At 41.5% G+C, this 23,316-nt stretch overlaps 1 protein-coding gene across 1 annotated transcript in view; it reads left to right on the forward strand.

Annotated features, from left to right (window-relative positions):
* Positions 1 to 21,817, forward strand: part of LOC109911423 (solute carrier family 2, facilitated glucose transporter member 5-like) — a 42,969-nt gene extending 21,152 nt beyond the window's left edge. Inside the window, exons 8-11 of the mRNA XM_048609214.1 lie at positions 13,955 to 14,056; positions 18,638 to 18,707; positions 20,890 to 21,017; positions 21,572 to 21,817. Of these exons, the coding sequence (XP_048465171.1) occupies positions 13,955 to 14,056; positions 18,638 to 18,707; positions 20,890 to 21,017; positions 21,572 to 21,817 (546 nt within the window). The remainder of the gene's footprint in view (positions 1 to 13,954; positions 14,057 to 18,637; positions 18,708 to 20,889; positions 21,018 to 21,571) is intronic.
* Positions 21,818 to 23,316: the final 1,499 nt, after the last annotated feature.

Below are 23,316 nucleotides of genomic sequence, written 5' to 3' on the forward strand. Positions count from 1 at the left end.
CTACAAGGCACAAGTCGGGAGTGTGATAGAATACTCCCCACTTGCCTGGATGGGCATAGCTCCAACATCACTTGTCACCAACCAGGACAAAGCAGCTTGCTTGTTTGGCACATCCATAAGCATCCACTCCCTCCACCACCAACGCTCAGTAGCAGCAGTGTGTACTATCTACAAGATGCACTGCAGAAATTCACCAAAGATCCTTCAACAGCACCTTCCAAACCCATGACCACTTCCATTGAGAAAGACAAGGGCAGCAAATACATGGGAACACCACCATCTTCAAGATCCCCTCAAAGCCACTTATCATCCTGACTTGGAAATATATCACTGTTCCTTCACTGTTGCTGAGTCAAAATCTTGGAATTCCCTCCCAAATGGCATTGTTGGTAAACCCACAGAAGATGGACTGCAGAGATTCAAGAAGGCAGCCTACCACCACCTTCTCGGGACAACTAAGGATGGGCAATAAATGCTGGCCAGCCAGCGACGCCCACATCTCAAACATAAAAATTAACAGCAGAAGTTGGCCTTTCGGCCCTTCAAGCCTGCTCTGTCATCTAATAAGATTATGGCTGATCTACTTGTGCTTTCCTCATCGCCATCTGCTCCTGATAAACCTTGATTCCCTGCCTAACAAGAATCTATCCATCTCTGCTTAAAAAATACTCAATGACCCCCACCTCCAGCACCTTCTGAGACAGAGAGTTAAAAGTCACACAAACCTCTGGGAGAAAAATATTCCCCTCATCTGTGTCCTAAAAGGGCAACACTTTAATTTCAAAACTGTACGCCTTAGTCCTGGACTCACTCACAAGAAGAAACATCCTCTCATCATCCAATATGTCAAGAGCTATATACTTCAATTAAGTCATCCCTCACTCTTCTCAACTCCAGTGGAAATTAGCCCAGCATGAACAACAATTCCTCATAAAACAACTTTCTCATTCCAAGTATCAATCTGATAAATCACTTCTGAAATACCTCCAACACATTTACATCCTTCCTTAAATAAGGAGACCAAAACTGCACATGGTATTTGAGGTACGGTCTCACCAAGGCCTATTATAACAAAGGCATAACACCCTTATTTTTATGTTAAATTCCTCTCCTAATAAATAATAGTATCCCATTAGCCTTCCTGTTTACTTGCTGTATCTGCATATTATGCTTTTGTGACTCATGCACTTAAACACCTAGATTCCTCTGCACCTCAGGCTCGAGACCAATTGGCTCACTAGAGACAACTTGGTTATTCAAATATTTCAGCAAGATTGCAGTTCATTTTTCCAGTGATTTTATTTTTAATCAAGGCAAGCCTGATTTTGCTAGCTTCAGGAAGTCCAGCAATTAAAAGAAGGCAAGAGGGTTTGATCTGACATAAGTATCTTTGTGACACTGCTTGTGGGCCAAGAAGACCAGGTGTGTTTCCCCAAAACCCAAGTTATCCCAAAAAATCCCATTGCCATAATCTGTCTGTTCCCTCACACCCATCTGACTCTCCCCCAACCACCAATTGCTTCCACCAACTGGAATGAAACACCATGCCCCTCCATCCCCACCATCAGACATCTCCATCCCTTCAATCAGACCCCCATGGTCTGAACTCCCTCCACCCCAACCTAGAATGAACTCCTCCACTTTCCAAATGTTGATCAGAAACCCTCCACAATCTCACCCATCCCCTACAGGATCAACACGTCTGGACAACTTGGCTACACCCTTGTGCTCTCTGCCTTCCCAGCTGACTGATCTCTAACCTATCACAATTATCATCACCTATCCACTTGTGGGAGGAAAATCTCCAGAAAAGATTTTGTGAATCTGAATTCCCAGTTTTCACAAACTTCAAAAGGAGTATGTTCCTGAGGTAAAAGCCAGCGATCAATGACCACTAACCAGAGAGGTTCTGACAACAGGTCATTGACCAGAAAGGCTAACTTTGTCTCTCTCTCTCTCTCTCTCTCTCTGTGCCTTCCCCCTCTGATTTAACCTGCTTAACTTCTGAGTATTCATTTTTTTTAAGCACACGTGAGGACAACAGACCATATGCATTATCAGAAAGGTGGATTTTAAAGATCTTCACAGGAGACAGTGGCAGAGAGGTTTAAGGAGGGAATTCCAGAGCGTGGGGCCCAAGCAGCTGAAGGCATGGCTGCCAATAGCAGAATGATAAAACTGGAAATGGGCAAGAGACCAGAATGAGAGGAGTGTAGATGTCTCAAAGGGTTGTTAGGCTGGAGGAAATTTCAGAGATAGCGAGAGGCTCCAGAGGGATTTGAATATGCCGATAGGAATAGTGATGTTGGTAGAAGGTTGTGGGACTAGAGATTGTGCTGGAGATGGTTCAAATTCACAGCGGTCTGGTTTGGAAATTATTAAAGACACCAAGTAGTTTCCACAAGACACTCAGCTGACAGAAACAGAGCCCAAATTCTTCCGCTTTCACTAGTGTCCGTTTGAGAATTGGTCAAGGTTCGGAGGTAGCACTGTTCTAGTAGCAATGAGATTGAATCTGGACCTGTGAGATCCTGGGTTAGAGTGTTGTGTGAAAACCAGAATCCTGCTGATGTCACCCACTCCTCATCATAATCCTGCTTAGCTTGGACATTACTAAAGCAACCGGCTGGACTCTTTGAGATCCTATGTTTCTCTCTAATAACCCCTCTCCCCCCCTCCCCGTCTTGAATATGTATTTATCTAATGTATATGTCAGTATTTCTGTTCTCCCTCTCTTTTGTCCTGATCTATTTTTTCTCCCTCACTCTCCATGTCTCCATTTCTCTTTTCTCCTTCTATATCTCCCTCTTCCTTTCTGTCTTCCTCTATTTTCCCTTTTGTTTCTTTTCTTTTTATCATTTTCTACCTCTTGTTTCTTTTCCCCGGGTTTCATTCTTTCTCTTGCTTTCTTTAATTATTTTCTGTCTATCCCCTTGTATCAGTTTCTGTCATTCCCTCCTTTCTTTGGCCCTTATTCTCCTCTTCCCATTTCTCTGTCTGTCTGTCAGTCTTTCTCTCTGTTCCTTTCTGTTTCTCTTTATCTTTCTGCCTCCAACTCTTTCTATATCTGTCCATTTCTGTCTCTTTCTCAATCTCGGTGTCTCCTTCAGTTCTGTGATGATGCTATGGATTTAAGAGGTGTATTTTGTCCTCTTTTTAATGAAGAAAGGTTGAGACAGAAGAACCGAGCAGTCTGCTCAAAACCAATAGAGGAAACAGCTTGTAAGGCCTTGGGGAATTGTTTTAAAGTTGGAACAATAGGAGCAGCCTGAATGGATGGGGTCAAGCTCCCACAGAACCAGGATTTTTAGTTTTATGCAGTAGCTAGAATCTTGAAGCTGGATGTGGCAGTTCTTATTCTTCTCTCTGTTACAGTGAAAAGATGGAATTTTCTTCATGCAGCTTAAATGGCATGTGAGACAATCTGTTTTACTGAATATCCTTTGCAAAGGATATGTTTATAGGATGCTACCATTATTGGAATAGTTAATTAGTAGCAGTTAATATATCTGTTATTTTGTTAAGCATTTTGATAGAGTTACAGTTACGCCAATTCTTTTCTTTTATGTTTATTTTGTTTATGTTTTAACTGTAGTATAAAAATAAAGTGTGTTTTGCTTAATGTTGAATAGTTTGACCAATCGAATTGCATCTGGAATGTAACGCTTTAAATGTACCTCTGAAAAGTTAGGGTCTAGACTATCTCCTTAACAAGTTTTGAGGGGTTTGGTCTGGCCATAACAAATTGGGGGTTCTTGTTGGAATCAAAATCTCTAATTCCAAGTTTGGTTTAGGATTATTGGATTCAAACGCAGTGAGTGGTGAGCGTTGGTCTTTACTATTTTGGGTGTTGCATTCAGTTGTTTTAAACAGGGCATGCCTTGTGCAGTAATGGCTCTTTCAGTTGCTAAGAGTTTCCTGGGGGTATAAGAAGTCACTTGGGGATTTTTACAGAAAGTGAGCAAGGCAAAGCTTTCAGATTTGACAAACAAGTTGCCTGTGTCTGTGAGGAAAGGGGAAATAATTGCAGCAATAGCTCTACATTTACAATTGCCAGGAATGCAAACAGAATCATTAGAGATTGCTAAAATTCAATTGTAAATGAAACAGCTTGAATTGGAGGCAGTGGCAAGGGAAAAAGAAAAAGAAAGAATGGTCCTGACAGAACAAAAGCAAAGAGAAAAGAAAATGAAACGGTTTGAATTACGATTAAAAGCAGAGGATAAAGGAAAGGAAAAGATAGCACTGGCAGAAGCAAGGGAGAAAGAGAGAATTTTTGAACTTCAGAGGTTGGAACTGAAAACATAGAAACATAGAAAATAGGTGCAGGAATAGGCCATTCGGCCCTTCGAGACTACACCACCATTCAATATGATCATGACTGATCATGCAATCTCAGTATCCCACTCCTGCTTTCTCTCCATATCCCTTGATCCCTTTAGCCGCAAGGGCCACGTCCGGCTCCATCTTGAATATATGTAACAAACTGGCCCCAACAGCTTCCTGGGAGAGAGATTCCACAGGTTCTCAACTCTCAGAGTGAAGAAATTCATCCCCGTCTCAGTCCTGAATGGCTTACCCCCTTATTCTTAGACTGTGACCCTCAAAAACTCAAAGTCAACTTAAAATGGCAGAAGTAGAGGTGAAAAGTAGGAGTAGTGATGAGGACAGTGATGGAGAGTAATTCCATCGTAGCTAAAGGCCTAGCAGGGAGGTCTGTTTAAATACGTCCAAGTATTGCCTAAGTTCAACAAGAAGGACATAGAAGCCTTTTTCATTTCATTAGAGGAAGTGGCTAAACAAATGAAATGGCCAGTGACCATGTGGATATTCTTAATTCAAACAAAGTTGGTAGAGAGGTATTTACATCACTATCAGAGAAGGTATCTGTGGAGTATGATATGCTGAGAAAAGCCATTTTAAGTGCACAAGAGCTAGTACCAGAAGACAACAGACAACGTTTCAGGAATTTAAGAAGGGAACATGGTCAGATGTATATTGAGTTTGAAAGGATCAAACAAAGTAATTGTGGTAGTGAATAAGGGCATTGAACGTAGATCAAACTTATGACACTCTTAGACCATTATTTTGGAGGAGTTCAAAAATTCACTCCCTGATGTAGTGAGAACTCATGTGGAAGAGCAGGGAGTTAAGACTGCAAGGTTAGTAGCAAAAATGGCAGATGATTAAGTTGTTTCATAAATCAAATCTGGCTTCCGACATCAGTTTCAATCTGTGAGGGATAGAAATTGGGGAAAAGAGAAATCCTGAGGTGGTAAGGGAAAAGGAGATCTCATTGAAGAAAGTAAAGATAATTTACCGCAGGGTAAAAAGGAAACCCCTGAGGGGAAAGGAGAAGTTAAAAAGCTCAGATACTGTAATAAAGTAGGCCCACATGAAGTTGCAGTGTTTAGAAAAAACACTGGGAAGATGGATGTGGGAACACAGGATAAACCAGTGAGTTTTGTTGAAGTGGTAGAGGAAAGCACGATGGAAGTTAAAAAGCTGCACCAGAATGTACAACCTGATCAGAGGTTGGTTGAGAAGAAATTGCCAGATTTATTTAAAGAATTTACTTGCGAGGTTAAGGTTTACTCATGTATGCCAGGAGGACCAGGTAAAGAAATTAAGATTTTAATTAAGATACAGGAGCGAGTCAATCTTTGATGGGGAGAGATGAGGAAATATGTAATTCAGAAGGAATATTGCCAGGAAAAGTGGTAAAATGTGGAATTCATAGTGAGAAGCGCAGTGTTGTATTATATTAAGTGAGGTTAGAGTGAAAAGTAGTGGTAGGAGTAATAGAGAAATTCTTGGCTCTGGAAATACAATTTATCCTTGGTAATGATATAGCTTGGTCACAGGTGGTTGAAAGGCTAGTGGAGAATCAGGCAACTGAGGTGCAACTGAGGAAGTAAATCCTGGGATTTTTCCTGACTGAGTGGTAACAAGGTCACAAAGCCACGGGTTAAAGCAGGAGGAGAAATCAACGAGTAAAGATAGGGAAGTTGAAGTACAATTATCAGAAACTATGTTTGATCAAATGGTTAAGAAAAAAAATCAAGAACAGGTGGAGGACAAAGTGGATATTTTTAGTTCAGGAAAATTAGCTGAATTACAACAGAAAGAATAAAAACTAACGCAGTTGTCTCAAAAAGCATACACAGACGTAGAATCTGAGTGTATCCCAGAGTGTTACTGTCTTAAAAATGAAGTCCTGATGAGGAATTAGAGACAATCACAATTCAGGCGATGAGAAATGGGCAGAAGTTCATCGAGCTGTATTACTGGTGGGTTGCAGAAAGGAGGTGTTGTGGGTAGCACATGAATGACCAATAGGAGGTCATTTGGGAGAAAGGAAATCTCAGGCCAAAATCCATAAACGTTTTTATTGGCCTGGACATGGTTGTGCTTGAAATTTGCTGGACGTGTCATACGTGTCAGGTAATTGGAAAACCTCAGTCAGTGATAAAACCACCACCCTTAATTCCCATTCCCACATTTAAAGAACCTTTTACAAAAGTCTTAGTTGGTTGCATGGGACCCCTCCCTACAACAAAAAGTGGGAATCAGTATTTGTTGACCATAATGGATGTGTCAACTAGATTTCCAGAGGCCATTCCATTATGCAGTATCATGACTAAAAGGACTGTAGAAGCATTAGTCAATTTTTTTTTACGAGATATGGACTACTCACAGAAATACAATCATATCAAGGGTCAGATTTTACATCAAAGTTATTCTTGGAAGCTATGGATAGCTTAGGAATAAAACAATTCAAATCCACTGCGTACCATCCAGAATCCATCTCCATCAAGGACGGATACCTCACTACCTCACTCTACCGCAAGCCCACAGATAACCTCACGATGCTGCACTTCTTTAGCTTCCACCCTAAACATGTTAAAGAAGCCATCTCTCATGAACAAGCCCTGCACAAACACAGGACCTGCTCAGAAGAGAAGGAACACAACAGACACCTAAAGATACTGAAAGACGCCCTCATAAGAACAGGATAAGATGCTCAACTCATCAATTGCCAGTTCTGACATGCCACAGCAAAAAACCACAATGGCCTCCTCAGAAGGCAGACACAGGATGCGACCGATAGAGTACCCTTCGTCATCCAGTACTTCCTCAGAGCAGAGAAACTACGCCATGTTCTTCACAGCCTTCAACATGTCATCGATGATGATGAGCATCTCACCAAGGTCATCCCTAGGCCTCCACTTCTCGCCTTCAAACAACCACCAAACCCTAAATAGACCATCATTCGTCGAAAACTACCCAGCCTCCTGGACTACATTGACCACAATACCACACAACCCTGCCACAGCAACCTCTACAAGTTATGCCAGATCATTGACATGGAAACTACCATCAGATGTGGGAACACCACCCACCACGTATATGGAAAATACTCATGTGACTCGGACAAGGCTGTCTACCTCATACGCTGAAGGCAAGGATGCCTCGTGCCACGGTATATTGGCAAGACCACGCAGACATTATGACAACAGATGAATGGACACCACACAACAATCGCCAAACAGGAATGTTCCCTCCCAGTCGGGGAATACTTCAGCGGACAAGGACATTCAGCCTCCAATCTTCGGGTAAGCGTCTTCCAAGATGGCTTTCGAGATACACAACAACACAGAATCACCGAGCAGAGACTGTAAAATGTAAAAAGTAAAATGTAGGGTGTGCAGGGTAGTTTGATCTTAGAGTAGGATAATAGGTCAGCACAACATCATGGGCCGAAGGGCCTCTACTGTGCTGTACTGTTCTGTGTTCTCTATGTTCTTTTAAAGTGATAGCCAAGTTCCGTACCCATGAAGACAGCCTCAACAGTGATCTTGGGTTCATGTCACACTACATTTGACCGCACCACACTGTTCTGTATCTGTGAAATCATCCTCGCTGTCCTGTTTTGATACAATTACCTTGATAACTTGTTATGATCAGTTCGCACAATTTTGGATTACTTATTACTTTGGTTAGACTATTGGCATGTGACTCTTATACGTATCATGTTATTCCAGTCATTTGGTTTGTCTCCAGCATGACCTTATTTTTAATATTTGGAATTATCTCTCTGCCTCATTTAATCAGACTATAGGTCATCCCTTCATTTGTTATTCAGCTGTTGACACTTTACTCACACTGTCTGACACGCTTGATAACCCGCAGAGACCTATTATTTGGCTTGTTGACCTCCACTCACACTATTTGTATGATCTTCTGATCCCTCTAATTGTAAAGTCTGTGCCTGAGTGCTGTCTTCACTTCACCTGATGAAGGGGCAGCACTTCAAAAGCTTGTGATTTCAAATAAACCTGTTGGACTATAATCTGGTGTCGTGTGACTTTTGACCTTATCCACTGTCAGTCCAACACCAGCACCTCCACATCATGACTACCATCCAGAATTGCAGGGAATATTAGAACAGTGGCATGAAGTTTTAAAGGCCATATTAAGGGTTTATAGTCAAAACTATCCAGAGGATAGGAATAAAGGAATTCCATTTGTACTTTTTTTTGCAATTAGGGATGCATCTAATGAATCAACTACATTCTGTTCATTTGAATTAGTTTTTGGGCATGAGGTAAGAGGACTAATGAAATTAATCAAGGAGGAGTTGTTGAGTTAGAGTTCAGGGACACATATTTGGACTATGAGTCAAATTTTAGGGAAACATTAAACAGAGTGGGTGATTTGGCCAGACTTCATTTAAAAGTAGCACATCATGTGATGAAACATGAAGCACACAAGAAATCAAAAATTTGTAATTTTGCTACTGGAGATAAAGTGTTACTGTTACTCCCAGTGGGAGGCGAACCTTTAAATGCAAGGAAAGGGCATTATCAAATCAAAAGGCAGTTAAATGATGTGAATTATTTGATAAGGACACCAGATAGAAAAAAATCTCACAGAGTGTGTCATGTGAAAATACTGAAAACATATTTTGATAGGGAAGGAAAGAAAAAGGAGAATATTACTGGTTACAACACAGAGTGAAGAACCAAGTTCAGATGATTCTGAATTGGACATTCTTCAAATTGCATTGGACAATGAAGAAGTTCTCAAAAATTGGGATAAATTATTGAGTTACCTTCTAGAGGAAAATCAAAATGACCTGAAAAAGTCATTACAATTACATTGGGAGATATGTGGGTATAAGATGGGAAGTACTAATCTGATTATGCATGATGTAGATATAGGAAATGCTGTTCCAAGTAAGCAACATCTTTATCGACATAACCCTCTAAAGTTTGTACTGGTTCAGAAAGAGACTGAATACATGCTCAAAGACAATAGAATCAAAGTGAATTGCAGCAAATGGAGCTCACCCATAGTGATGGTACCACAACCAAATGGTACCTAAAGATGAAGTGTGGCCTTTTGCAACGTCAGTGCGTTACAAAATCTGATTCATATCATTTTCCACATTTGCAAGACTGTATTGAGAAGATTTGACAAGTAACTTACATTTCAAAGTTGGACTTACTCAGAAGATATGGGCAGATACCTTTATCCAAAAGAGCGAAGAACATTTCGGCCTTTGTGACGCAAAATGTACTATACCAGTTTAAAGTCATGCAATTTGGTATGAAAAACACAGCAGCCAGTTTCCAAAGACTAACCATTAAAGTCGTCTCGAGATTACCCAATTGTGTGGTGTACATTGACAATCTGGTGATTTTTAATCACACGTGAAAGGAACATTTGGAGCATCTATTGGAATTGTTCGATTGACTTCAGAAGGCAGGCTTAATCATAAGCTTGATTAAGAGTGAGTTTGCAAAAGCCTAAGTCACGTTTCTGGGCCATGTCATTGGACATGGAAAGATAGCCCCACGGGATGTGAAAACAAAGGTTACTGGGGAGTTTCCCATTCCATCGACGAAGAGGGCAGTACTACAATTCCTGGCACTTTGTGGTTTTTATCAGAAGTTCATACTGAATTTTAGCAATGTGGTTGTGCCACTGATTGATTTGTTGAAGAAATGCAGAAAATTTCAGTGGACAGAGGATTGACAGAAGGCATTTGACAGCCTTTGAGCTGTGTTAACCACTGTCCCAGCATTAGCCACATCTAATTACACAAAGGCATTCAAGTTGGTTATCAATGCGAGTGTCGGTGCTGTTCTCTTGCAGGAAGATGACGAGAAGATAGAAAGACCTGTAGGGTATTTTCCCAGAAAGTTGAATAATCATCAACAGAAATATTCCATAATTGAAGAGACCTTGAGTTTGGTGTTGGCGTTGCACCATTTCAACATTTATATTTGCCAGTAATTTATCTGGGACAAGTATATATACTGATCATTACCCCTTAAAAATTCTGGAAAAAATTTAAGGATAAAAATTCCAGACTGTTTAGATGGAGCTTATTATTGCAGCCATTCAATTTGAAAATTATACACATGGCAGGATGTTGTGGCTTTGATAAAGGAAGATGGTGGCGTTTGGTGGTGAGAATAAAATGGACTGAGATGGACTGTTTGCATGCTTAGAGTCAATGTAATGTGTATGTGTTGTGTACTAAGAGTGTAAAACTAAAGGGTTTTAAAAATGAAGCCGTTAGTGTATATTGATGGTTCATCTTTTTAAGGGGGGAGGTGTGACAAAACTATGGCTTTAAGAGGCATATTTTGTGCTTTTTTTTAACTGAAGAAAGGTTGCAACAGAGGTACTGAGTAGTCAGTTCAAAGCCAATAGAGTAAAATAGCTTGTGAGGCCTTGGGGCATTTTTTTAGTGTTGGAACAATAGAAGTAGCCTGAATGAGTAGGATCAACCTCCCATAGAACCAGGATTTTTAGTTTTTGCTTTCTGCAGTTGCTGGCGTCTTGAATCTGGATATGGAAGCTCTTAGTCCTCTCTCTGTTGCAGCTAAAAGCTGAGATTCTCTTCCTGTGCCATAGAATTGTACATGGGACAATCTGTTTTATTGAATTTTCCTTTGCCAATGATATATTTATGGCATCTTACAATATTGGAACAATTAATTAGTAGTAGTTAATATATCTATTATTTTGTTAAGCATTTTGATAGAGTTACAGTTAAGCCAGTTCTTCCTTTCTATTTTTTTACTTTGTCCATATTTTAACTGTAGTGTAAAAAATAAAATGTGTTTTGCTTAACATTGAGTAGTTTGACCAATCAAAGTGCATCTGCAATGCAGCACTTTACACCTATCTTTAAAATAAGAAAAAGTCAGGGTCTAGGTGATCTCTTTGATATGTTTTGAGGGGGTTTGTTCTGGTCCATAACACTTCCCCCCCCCCCCCCCCCCCCCCCCCCCCCCAACACACATTATTTCTACCTCTTCCTTTGTCCCATCTCTCTCTCTCTGTTCCCCTTTCTGTCTCCCTCTTCCTAACCATCTTTATCTTTCTCTCAAAGTTCTTGGCTGGTATATTTGTTCTTTTGCACAACAGCACACAATGTATGGGCAGGAACTGATGTGCGAGGATTCTGTGTCTCACTGTTCATTACTTCAACTAACAGCAGAATTTATTCTGTGAGCTGCTGTCTCCTGTTTTAAGTGGAGCATGACCCACGCTATATAACACTGAATAAGATTTTTGACAATTAAAGAGACTAATGCTGGTGGTTTTTAGTCCCAGGAGTGAAATTGCTTGGTGCTTTTTGCCTTTAATAAACAGAAGATGGTGTAGATTTGAGAATGAATCCTCTCTCACAGACTGGGCTAAGATCCAGTTCTGATCTGCTGGCAGTTATAAGACCCTCCTAGAACTCCAGCAAGAACTTTAACCCCAGCTGCACATAGTTACTCACAGAAAATCACAGTGCTGTCATCGATATAGGTCCTGAGTGGGAGAGGCAATGTTACCCACTGGAACTGGAAGGATTGGTTATAAAATTACAACCATTTGTTAAACTGTACTATCCTCGTTTACCTTCACCACCCATTGGTGGAATTCATTTCACCTGGACACCAGGAGGTTTGTTGGAAGGTTTGAGCAAGATTTGGGATATTCACTGGAATGGAGCCAGCAATGCAGGACTTGGTTACATAGAGAGACGAAGATTGTTCTCCTTAGAGCAGACAGGTTAAGAGCAGATTTAGAGGATGTGATCAAAATCGTGGGGAGAAACTGTTTCTACCAGCAGCAGAGTCAGTAAACAGAGGACACAGACTTAACATAATTGAAAGAAGAAGCAGATGGCAATGGAGAAAATTGTTTTTGATGCAAAAAGTCGAGATATGGAATTTGCTGTCTGAAATGATGAAAGCTTTCAGAAAGGGAATTAGATACAGACTTTAAGGGGAAACATTTGCAGGATTTTGCTGTAGGAATCCACATCACATCAGCAGCCCTACTCAGAATGATTGGAAAGGAAGGAATAAGGAGCTGCATTAATTAATTCTGATTTTAGCAAACTTTATCCATCATTAATATCAATGAAATTTTGTGACAAGAGATAGTGAAATGCAAGTTTAACATGGCTAATATTCGTGGATAACTCAATGCCCAAGTATCTGTTAGTCTACTTGTAAACCCTTTGCCCCTAAAACTCTCAATTACATCAAATTGATAACTCACTCCAGCTATTTGATATTTTGTATATAAATGCACCAAACTCCTCAATTAGATTCCAGTCAGTCATTCACTCCCAATGTCTATTAGTTAATATATAAATTCCAAAACTTCTCAATTAGATTCCAGTGTGTAACTTACTCTTGGAAATGTGTCATTCTATATATAAACATAAATATAACTCAATTAGATTTGAGTCAATAACTCACTGTCAGGTATCTGTTATTCAATATGTAAACCCCAAAACCTCCTGATCAGATTCCAGTCTGTAATTTTCTCCCAGGTATCTGTTATTCCAGATATAAACCTCACCCTCCCCACCAAACCCCTTGATTAAATTCTAATCTGTAACCTACTCCCAGCTACCTCCTGTTCTATATATAAACCATCTGAACCCTTCAATTTAGATTCCAGGCTGTAATTCAGCCTGGGTACCTGTCACTCTCTATATAAACTACCTGAATCCCGTTATCAGATTCCAGTCTGTAACACAATTCCAGGTGTCAGTTACTCTCTATATAACTATCCTCAGCCTCTTTATTGGATTCCAGTCTGTAATTCACACCTGGATCTAAGTTGTTCTACATATAAACCACCTGAGTTCCTTGATTAGATTACAGTCTGTAAAGCACTCCCAGGTATCTACTATTCAACATATAAAGCATCTGAACACCTCCATTGGATCCCTGTATGTTATTCACTCTAGGATGTCTGTTCTACATATAGCCCACCTTGAACTTCTTGATTAAGTTCCAGTCTGTAAACTCACTCCTGAGTATCTGTTATTCTAGATATAATCCATGCTGAGCCCCTTGATTAGATTCCAGTCTGTAATTCACTCCCGGGTCTGTTAATCCACCTTGAATACATTGATTAGATTCCAGTCTGTAACTCAGTCCCAGGTATTGTATTCTATATATAATCTACCCTGAACACTTTGATTAGCTTCTACCTTGTAACTCATGCTGAGTGTCTGCTACTCCTCTCTCGTTCACTTTCTTTGATAGCTGAAGAGTTGGGAATATGCACATTTGAAGAGATCTATTTTTGGTTAGATCTGGGGATTACCAGATATTGGGCATGGGTTATGTTTGGGGTTTGCAAGATGGACTGACTGTTTGGTGGAGGGTTTGGGAGTTGGAATTGGGGGAGGTAAAAGCAGTTGACCTATGGGACGGGGGTCAGTGGTTGAGGATGGTGGAGGGGCTGAGAGGTGGCCTGACCAAATGTAGTCTATACTGAACTTACTGCTCATCGTTTTGGGGACAGAGGAGGTCATTTGCTGCTGACAAAAAAGGTGCCGCGTTGCCCAAATTACAGAGTGAATCACTATCTTCCAGTGGCACTGTCTGATTGGTTCATTTTGTCTATCTTTGTCATTCAGAGTTTAACCATCGACAGGGTAGGAAGACGTCCATTGCTGATTGGTGGATTCAGCTTTATGGGATTCTCCTGTGCTGGGATCACAACGTCATTACTATTTGAGGTAATTCCAGATCGCCTCTGTTTATCCAGTCAGATTCTTCACCTCATTAATTAACACACTGACAGCTGTATGTCCAGGGCTGACTTGGTGTTAACACAGCCCACAGCAAACGTGTGAATAGGAAAGAGAGGACTTGAATTCCAAAGTGTCATTTACAGCCTCAGAGCATTCCAAAGGTTTTTACAGCCAATCGCATACTTTGGCCTCTGCTGAATCATTGCATTGATCTTTGGGAAATGCATTTCAGGGAGATTCTTGGAGAAGAATGCAGAGAAGATTGGGAATTTTGGAGATACGTGGAGAAATTAGGATTGCTTTCCTCTGAGAAGGTGGAGGGGAGAATTTGAGACGTTCAAAATTTATGTTAGTAGAGTAAATAAGGAGAGACTGTTTTCATTAGCTGAAGATGTGGGAGTTGCCTGATGATGAGAGAGTGAATAGAATGGGTCGACATTCTCAGAAATCTAGAAAAATGAGGTTTTATTTAGTTCAGATAGGATTCCGAGAGGGTGTGACTGGGTAGATGTTGAGAGGCTGTCTCCCCCCACCCCCCACAACCACTGCCACCAATTCAAGAGTCTGAGATCTACAACATGTTCCCAAACATTGGGTCGGATTCATCACATCAGGATGGCGAGCTGCCCGTCCTCCCAGCACTAATGGCAAATGTGGATGGGACACTTCCCAGTCTGGAGGCACTAGCGTGACAGAAAACATTTTAAGTGGCAAGTGCAGAGCAGGCCCAGGGCAGAGACCTGGCACAGACCGACTGTGTCCGATGTGAGGGAGAAATTGGCTGAGTTGGGAAAACTAAATGGCAGCTTCTGTCTTTTTGCTTCTGTCTGTCTGTTGTACAAGCTGCTTCTCCCAGGATTCTGACTCCGGCCAGTGAGTGTGTGTAGGTGGTTGGGAAAAGGGAGTTGTTTTAAGTGCGCAGGGATATTTGGAAGAGAGACTGCTGAGTGAATGGGTTGGAAGACTGGCAGGTGTGTGGAGAACAGGTAGGGAGACATACATATGTAATTAGACACGTTGGCTCAAACTCCTACGTGACTACATAAAATAATAACATTTTCCACACAGTACCTTAGAGTTTCATATTTACATGATATATTGTGGACTGATCTATAATACTCAAACTTTAATTATATGCTGAATGTTTCTATGCTGCTTTATGGCTGTTTTGCTTTTGCTGGCGTCTGGGGTCACATTAATTTTCAAACGGTAAAATGGAGTCACATTGGAAAATAGCTTGAAAGCACTGGCCTAGAATTAGCACAGTCTCGGGATACAGAGGCATTCATTTAGGATTCAGGTAAGGAGAAATTTCTTCACCAAATGCTTGTAAATCTTTGAAATTCTCCCTCAAAAGATCTGTGGATGGTCAGTTCTGGAGTACATTCAAGGTCGTGATCAATAGATTTTTGAGGTCAGAAGTCACACAACACCAGGTTATAGTCCAACAGGTTTATTTGAAACCACAAGGTTTTGGAACACTGCTCCTTTGTCAGGTCACCTGATGAAGGAGCTGTGCTTCGAAAGCTTGTGATTTCAAATAAACCTATGGACTCTAACCTGGTGTCATGTGAATTATGACCTTGTCCACCCCAGTCCAACACCGGCACCTCCACATCAATAGATTTTTGAGTTCCAAGGGAATTGAGGGATTTGGGAATCAAGTGAGAAAGTCTACGTTGGGCATTGTCTTCCTGAAAGGAAAACTCATTTGTTGGTTTGAGAAGCCAATTCTTGCTCCAATCTCATAGATTTTGAACTTTGGTTAGCAGTAGGCACAGATTTACAGTGATTGCACGTCAAGATGTCAGAAGGTGGAAAATGCTGCCTGAAAGGACATAAAAAGCAGACTCAATTGAAACTTCCAAAAGGAAAGTAGATAAATACCAGCAGGACTCTAGGGAAGGAGTAGTGGGGATGTGTCTATAGCACTGTCAAAGAGTTGGCAGAGGCGTCACAGGTCAAAAAGCCTCTCTTCATGTTTTGTCACTCTACAGATCTATGAACATTGTTGCTTTTGTGTTCGAGGCAAAACATGGCAGGCAGTCTGCATACAGCAAGATCCATCACACAGCAGTGGGGTCAACGATCAGTTAGTTTTCATTTGGTAGTGTTGTTTGAAGGTTTGAGATTGACCAGCAAAGTCACAGCTTCAAACCCTGATCTGGGTAGAGTTAACTGATCTGATCTCTATATTCAGACAGACTGCTTCTTCACCAGGGCTCAGAGTGGTAGGGAGATGGGAGTGTTGCGGGTGGGGAAGCAGAAATGGGAGCACATTTATCACAATAGAACTGACAGATATTAGTTAGTAATATCCTATATTGTTCGGATCTTGCTGCATTTGGACATGGGCTGCTTCAGTGTCTGAGGAGCTGCAAATGGTGCTGAATATTATGCAATCAATGAACATTCCCAGGTCTGACCATTTGATGGAGAAAAGGTCATTGATGGAACAGATGAAGGTGTTTGGGGCCTAGGACACTACCCTGAGGGACTCCTGCACAGATATTCTGTGGCTATGATTAACTTCAACAACCACAACCACCTTCCTTTGTGTCATGTATAACTCCAAACAGTGGCGTTTTCCCCCTGATTCCCATTGAATCCCGTTTTGCTAGGGTTCCTTGGTGCCACAGTTGGTTAAAAGCTGTCTCGATGTCAAGGGCAGTCATGTTCACCACTTCTTTGAGTTCAACTCTTTTGTCCATGTTTGAACTAAGACTGTAATGAGGTAAGGAGCTGATTGGCTCTGGCGAAGCCCAAACTGAGCATCAGTGAGCAAGTTATTGCTAAACAAGTGCTGCCTAATAGCACTGTTGATGATACTTTCCATCATTGTACTGATGATTAAGAGTGGATTAATGGGGCGGTAATTGGTTGGGTTTGATTTGTCCTGCTTTATGTGCGCAGAACATTCATGGGCAATTTTCCACATTGTCAGGTAGAAGCCAATGTTTTTGCTGTACCAGAATAGCTTGGCTATTGTCACACAAGTTCTGGAGCACACGTCTTTAGCACCATTGCTGGAATATTGCCAGTACCCATAGCTTCTGACCTCCATGGGTCAGTATTGATGGACTGCTGCACTGTCACAGCATCAGTGCTAAGAGAGGATCAGTATTGAGGTAATACTGCATTGTTGGAGAGTCAGTGCTGAGGATGTGCCACACTGCTGGAGGGTCAGTTCTAAGGGAGCATTGCACTGTCGGAGGATCAGTACCGTGGGAGTGCTGAATGATTAAAGGTCAGTAACTGAGGGTGACAGCACTGGTGCTAGGCCGATAATGAGTGACTGCTGGATTGCTGCGGACGAGGTGTTAAAGCAAAACTCTGTGGGTCTTCATTGATGAAGATAAAAGTTCCTAAGGCAACAGTTTCAGGAAAATCATAGGAGCTGTCCCTGGGTGTCCTAGGTAGGAATGTGACTTGTGAAGATGATACAAAGATGTTTCAAGACATTTTGGACAAGCTGAGTGAGTGGGCAAGAACATGGCACATTCAATTTGATGTGGACAAGTGTGAGGTTATTCACTTTGGCAGGAGGAATGGAGGTTCAGAATACTTCTTAAATGGTGAGAGAGTTAATGGCCAAATTTGATGTCCTCGTTCATAACATATAGGTGCAGCAAGCAATTAGGAATTCAAATGGTATGTTGCCCTTTATCATAAGGTGATGAGTACAGGAATAAAGAGGTCTTGGTTCATATGTACAGAACACTGTTGAGACTGCTCCTGGAGTGTAGTGTACAATTCTTGTCCCTGTGCCTTAGAAAGAATATGTTTGCTGTGGAGGGAGTGCAGCAGAGGTTCATCAGATCAATTCCTGTGATAGTCTCAAGATAAAAGCTTGAAGAGACTGGGCCCATATTCTCTGAGATTTAGGAAGATGAGTGGTAATCTCATAGAAAATTACAAAATTTGACAAAGGGCTCAACAAGGTGGATTCAGAAAGCTGGTATCCCCTGTCCTGGGGGTGTATACAACCAAGGGATACCGTCTCCGAATAAGGGGTAAGCCATATAGGACTGCGATGAAGAGGAACTTTTTTTATTCATAAGGTAGTGATTCTTTGGAATTTTCTACCCCAGAGGGCTGTGGAGCTCAGTCATCGAGTATATTTACAAATGACATCAGGTGATATGGAGACAATGTGATAAAATGGCATTGTGTAGATGATCAGCCATGATCCAGAATGGTGGAGGAGGTTTAAGGGCTGAATGGCCCTCTCCTATGTTTCTGGTTCCTCTATCTGCCCTAGCCAATATTTTTCACTCGACCAACATCAAAAGAATAGATAATCTGATCATTACATCATTGCTGTGAGTGGGATCTTGCTTTGTTCAAACTGACTGCTTATTTTTACATCACAACAGTGACTACTGTTCAAAGAAATACCTCATTGGCTATGAAACACTTTGGAATCTTCTGAGGTAGTAAAAGGCACAATAGAAATAAAAGCCTATTTTTTTCTCGTTTTGTTGTATAACTTGCAATTTTTGATGAATGTTACAGGTCAACAGCGAGACATTATCGACTCTCATTCATGTTCCACTATATTGACAGGTTCCATGGATGCACTATGCCAGTGTGGCTTGTGTCATTGGGATTATTGCTGGATTCTGTGTTGGACCAGGTATACAGTTTCGGACCTGCTCAACTGTTGCTGAAGCCCTCATCGATATTTTGTTGCCTCAGACTCAAACTATTCCAATTCTCTCCTGGACGGTCTCACAATCCCCAACATCTGTAATCTTAAACTAATACAAAACTCTGGAATTCCTTCATTTTTAAAATACCTATTCTTGTTCTGAACTGCTTCCTCTCCACCACCACCATGGCCTTGTGCCTCCTTGTCTCTGTAACCCCTTCTAGTTTCCACCATGCCCGTCACCCCACAAACCCTCCAAGATCATTGCACTCCTCTAATTCTGGCCTCTTCAGCGTCTCTTATTTTACTATCTGCACCATTTTCAGCAGAGTGTCCTTCTACCCCTTTGACCAAGGTTTATGTCAAATGTCCTCTCACCTCCTGGCTCTGGATTAGGTGTTGTTTTAGAAGAACTCCTGTGAAAAGCACCTTTGGATGCTCGGTGATGTTAAACAGTACTATATAAATGCAAAAGTTGATGTCGTTGACCCACCTAACTGGTCAAACATTGTAAGGTGCTTCACAGAATCAACCCTAATCTTGGCCTCTTGGCTTTAAGAAACATCTTAAAACAGGAGAAGGAAGTGGAAAGCTTTAGGAAGGGAATTCCAGGATTGGAGCCCAAGAAACTGAAGGTATAGTTACCAAGGTGGAGCTTTAAAATCTGGTGTTCTCCAGTTTTGTGTCTTATCCAACAGATGATACCTCCAATGTATAGGGTGTCTCCCTGACTGGAGTTTTGACTTTGTTCCAGGGTGGGGATCAATCACCATCTCCACTGATCCGAACAGCCACACTGGTACACACTGAAAAGTGGAGACCACAAGGAGTGGCAGGACCAGGAGGATTTGAGTCAGGAGAGAGTAATCAGTTCCCCACTGCTGTGACCCTTCACCTCGCTGGACCCTGTATAAATTTTACCCTCCCAAATTGATTCTGGAGATGAGGTTGTGGAAAAGTAACAAGAGTGAATTAGCAGGAGTGCAATCAGAATGATAAATGTGGGTCTTGGTGTTTAAGGTAGTTGATTTATTGGTATTGTCCATGAAGAATATATTCCATTTACAATAGAGAACGTATTCAGTGTAATTACATCTTTAATTAGTACTTTTCATGGATCATTGTATATAAACAATGATGAATATATCTTCTCTTTTATTCTTAATGAACAATGGCGCTCATCTCAGAGTTCAGATCCATTTTATCACATTAAGCTCTGTCATGGCCATTATGCAAAAATAATGCAAATCTGGGCTAAATTGTTCCTAAACTCATACTCTGAGTATTAGATTAGATCTCTATCAACATCCCTATTTAAGTAAATGGGGGAGCAAGCCAAGCATTGGAACGTACTACACAGCACATGACACTTAATTTTTACATTTCAGTCTTCTCCTTCTGCTTGCAGTAGGCCAGGTCTGTACAGCAGTCAGGCTAGGGCCTGGGGGTGGTGGGAGGAGATGTCATGTGTGAGACATGAGTGAGTAGGTGAGAGACAACTCAAACCACCTTTCACCCTCACCTGCTCCGAATGGGGCAGCTGATTGGAGAGAATGGTTATTGAGAGTTTATCACACATGCCTCTTTGGATTTAGGACTGGTGACCTTGATACTTAGAAAAGTACAGAATATGAAGGTTTCAAGAATGTGAATATTGCTGCTTGTTTCTCAAGGGTCAGTGCAAATAGGTCAATGGCAAATTAGTACAATCACTCTTGTAAACTCCATAACTAATTTCTTTCTTTCCCTTCTTGTCTTCCCCCTCCCACTTTCTGGAGGATCTTTTCCTCTCTCACCACATCTGTCTCTTGTTGTGCCTTCTAACCTCTCTTCCTTTCTTGTTCTCTATTTGCGCACCATCTATTTTTTTGCATTCTGTACAATCTTCTGTCACGTGTTGTTCACTTTCTTCATCACTGTTTTATTTCTCTGAGTCCCTTTCCTGCCCCCCTCTCTCAATTTCTTTCTCTGTACCTGCATTTTTCCTACTGTCTGTTTCTCCTCTTTCTTTCATTTTCTTTTTTATTCCCTGCTCTCACTTATTCTTCTTTCCACTCCTTACTGTCTCCTCTCTCCCTCACTCTCTCTCTAATTTCTCCTCTCTGCCACTATCTTCCCAACCTCAATCTCCCCTTTATCCTCCCTCTCCTTCCCTTTCATTGTGCAGCGGGAGTCCCGTTTCTGATGACTGCTGAGCTGTTTACCCAGTCACATCGTCCAGCTGCTTACATCATTGGAGGGGCCCTCAACTGGCTGTCAAACTTCACTGTAGGTTTTGTCTTCCCATTCCTTCAGGTTAGTAATATCAGTTAATATTAAATACATACCAAGAGGACATTGTAGTTTTTCAGTGATAGAATGACAAACAACATACTGTTACACCCAAAATGCATGATGTAGTGCTCCCTCAGTCCTGACCATCTGACACTACAGCACTGCCTCAGTACTGACCCTCTGACAGTGCAGCACTCCCTCAGCACTGACCCTCCGGCAGGTCGCCGCTCCCTCAGCACTGACCCTCTGGCAGGGCAGCGCTCCCTCAGCACTGACCCTCCGGCAGGGCGGCGCTCCCTCAATGCACAACCTTCGACCATGTGTTGTTCGCTCTACAGTGCCACATTGGGGATCACAGCCTGGATGATGGAATCAAGTCCTGGAGCCATGTGATCTCACAGTTTTATAACTTAAGAGGCTAGACCCTCTTCAGCCATTCCAGATAGGAACACTCAGTACTCTGATATTCCAGATGTGAGAATTGGGAAGATAGTTTGGGACAGGAACCGTTCTTTGAGTGCCCCATTCCCCCAGATGAGCCTGTAATTTGTAAAACACGTTCTCTGTTTTTGCAGATGTCTGCCGGAGCTTACTGCTACCTAGTATTTTGTGGGGTATGTTGGATTGTCGCCATCTACGCTTATATTGTCATCCCAGAGACCAGAAACAAAACCTTTATGGAGATCAGTCAGATGTTTTTCTCCAAAAATGCAGCAAGATATCATGTACGTCTGGATGAGGTTCAGCTGAGGATGTTTAAGGGATATGGGACTTTAGAAAACAGCTCTACAGATTTTGAAACTTATTTTATGGATGAATAAGTTCAAGGAGTTTTGGATGCACAAGATGGTTCTAGCTTTGATCTGATTTTTATATTACTAAGGTAACAGTTGGACATTAGTCCTGCATATTGACAAGACCTCCCCACCACCCTCCACACCCGCCCCCCCCTTCCTCCAATCAACTAATGGTCCTCTGTGTTGAATTTGGTTACAATCACTCCATCTCCTTCTTTAGCTCATTCTTTTCTCAGGCAACCTACCAAAAACAGGACGCTCCATCAGCTCTAAACCCCAGACTTCTTTCCCCTCTGCTACACACATAGCATCATCAAACCACAGTTCCTGGACTCTCTTTAACTCCAGGGCAATTGCCTCTGAGTTGGATGATTGTGGGTTCAATCCCCACGCCAGCAACCTTAACTCTATCATCCAAGTTGACACTCAATTGCAGTACTGAAGGAGCACAGCACTGTCCACGGTGCTGTCTTTCAGGTGATTGTAGCCCCTGTCTGCCTTCCTGGATAGATGAATAGAATTCTCCTTGAATCAAGGATGACAAAAGAAATTTCATAGCTACTATTTTGCAAAAGAACACTGAAGTTATAGCTAGTGCCCTGAATGTTATTTATCCCTTAATCACAATATCACCACAACTAATTATCTAGAAAAGTTTCCAAAATGCTTATGTTGGTTCCCTGTGTACAATACCTCAATTTTTAAAATTCTTGTCCTTGTTTGCAAATTTCTTCATTCCCTCACCCTATCCCTGCAATTTCCTCCAGCTCTACAATCCTCTGAGATTTCTGCACTCCTCTAAATCTGACCCCTTGCACATTCCTGATTTTAATTGTTCCATTTGCGGCTGTGCCTTCAGTTGCTAGGTCCCAAGCTCCAGAATTTTCTCCTTAAATCTCCCAGCCTCTCCATCTCCCATCGCCATCATCCTCATACGTTGCTCAGTGTCAAGTTTTATTTGATAATCACTATGCTGTGACTTGACTTGTTTTTTGGTAAAGGTACTATGTCAATGCATGTTGTTTGTTGTTAAAGAGACCCAAATCCACAGTGTGTGAGTTCACACCCTGCTGTGGGCAGTCGAAAATCTGAATTCAGTTTCTATTAACTTGAAAACAAAAGATCAGTGTTTGCAAAAGTGACCATGATACACCCAAAAACGTATCTAGTTCACTAATGCCCTTAAGGGAAGAAATGCCTTACCCAGTCTAGGCCTGTAGATTATTCCAGAGCTACAGAACTGGGGCTACTGTTAAATGCCCTTTAAGGCAGACAAACAACTTAGAATGACAACGAGCGCAAATGTGGGTTTGCAGCAACACCCCACCCATCCATTCTTTATTCACACAAAATGTGGGCATTACTGGTGAAGCAAGTATTTATTTCCATCCTTAATTTCTCCAAGGATAGTTAAAAGTAAATATTGCCGTGGATCTGGAGTCACATTTAGGTTAGACCAGTGGTTTCCTTCCATAAAGGGCATTAGTGAATCAGAACTTTATTTTCCAAACAATTGATAATAG

Source organism: Rhincodon typus, chromosome 20 (assembly GCF_021869965.1).
Source record: "Rhincodon typus isolate 14 chromosome 20, sRhiTyp1.1, whole genome shotgun sequence".
Classification (NCBI taxonomy): Eukaryota; Metazoa; Chordata; class Chondrichthyes; order Orectolobiformes; family Rhincodontidae; genus Rhincodon; species Rhincodon typus.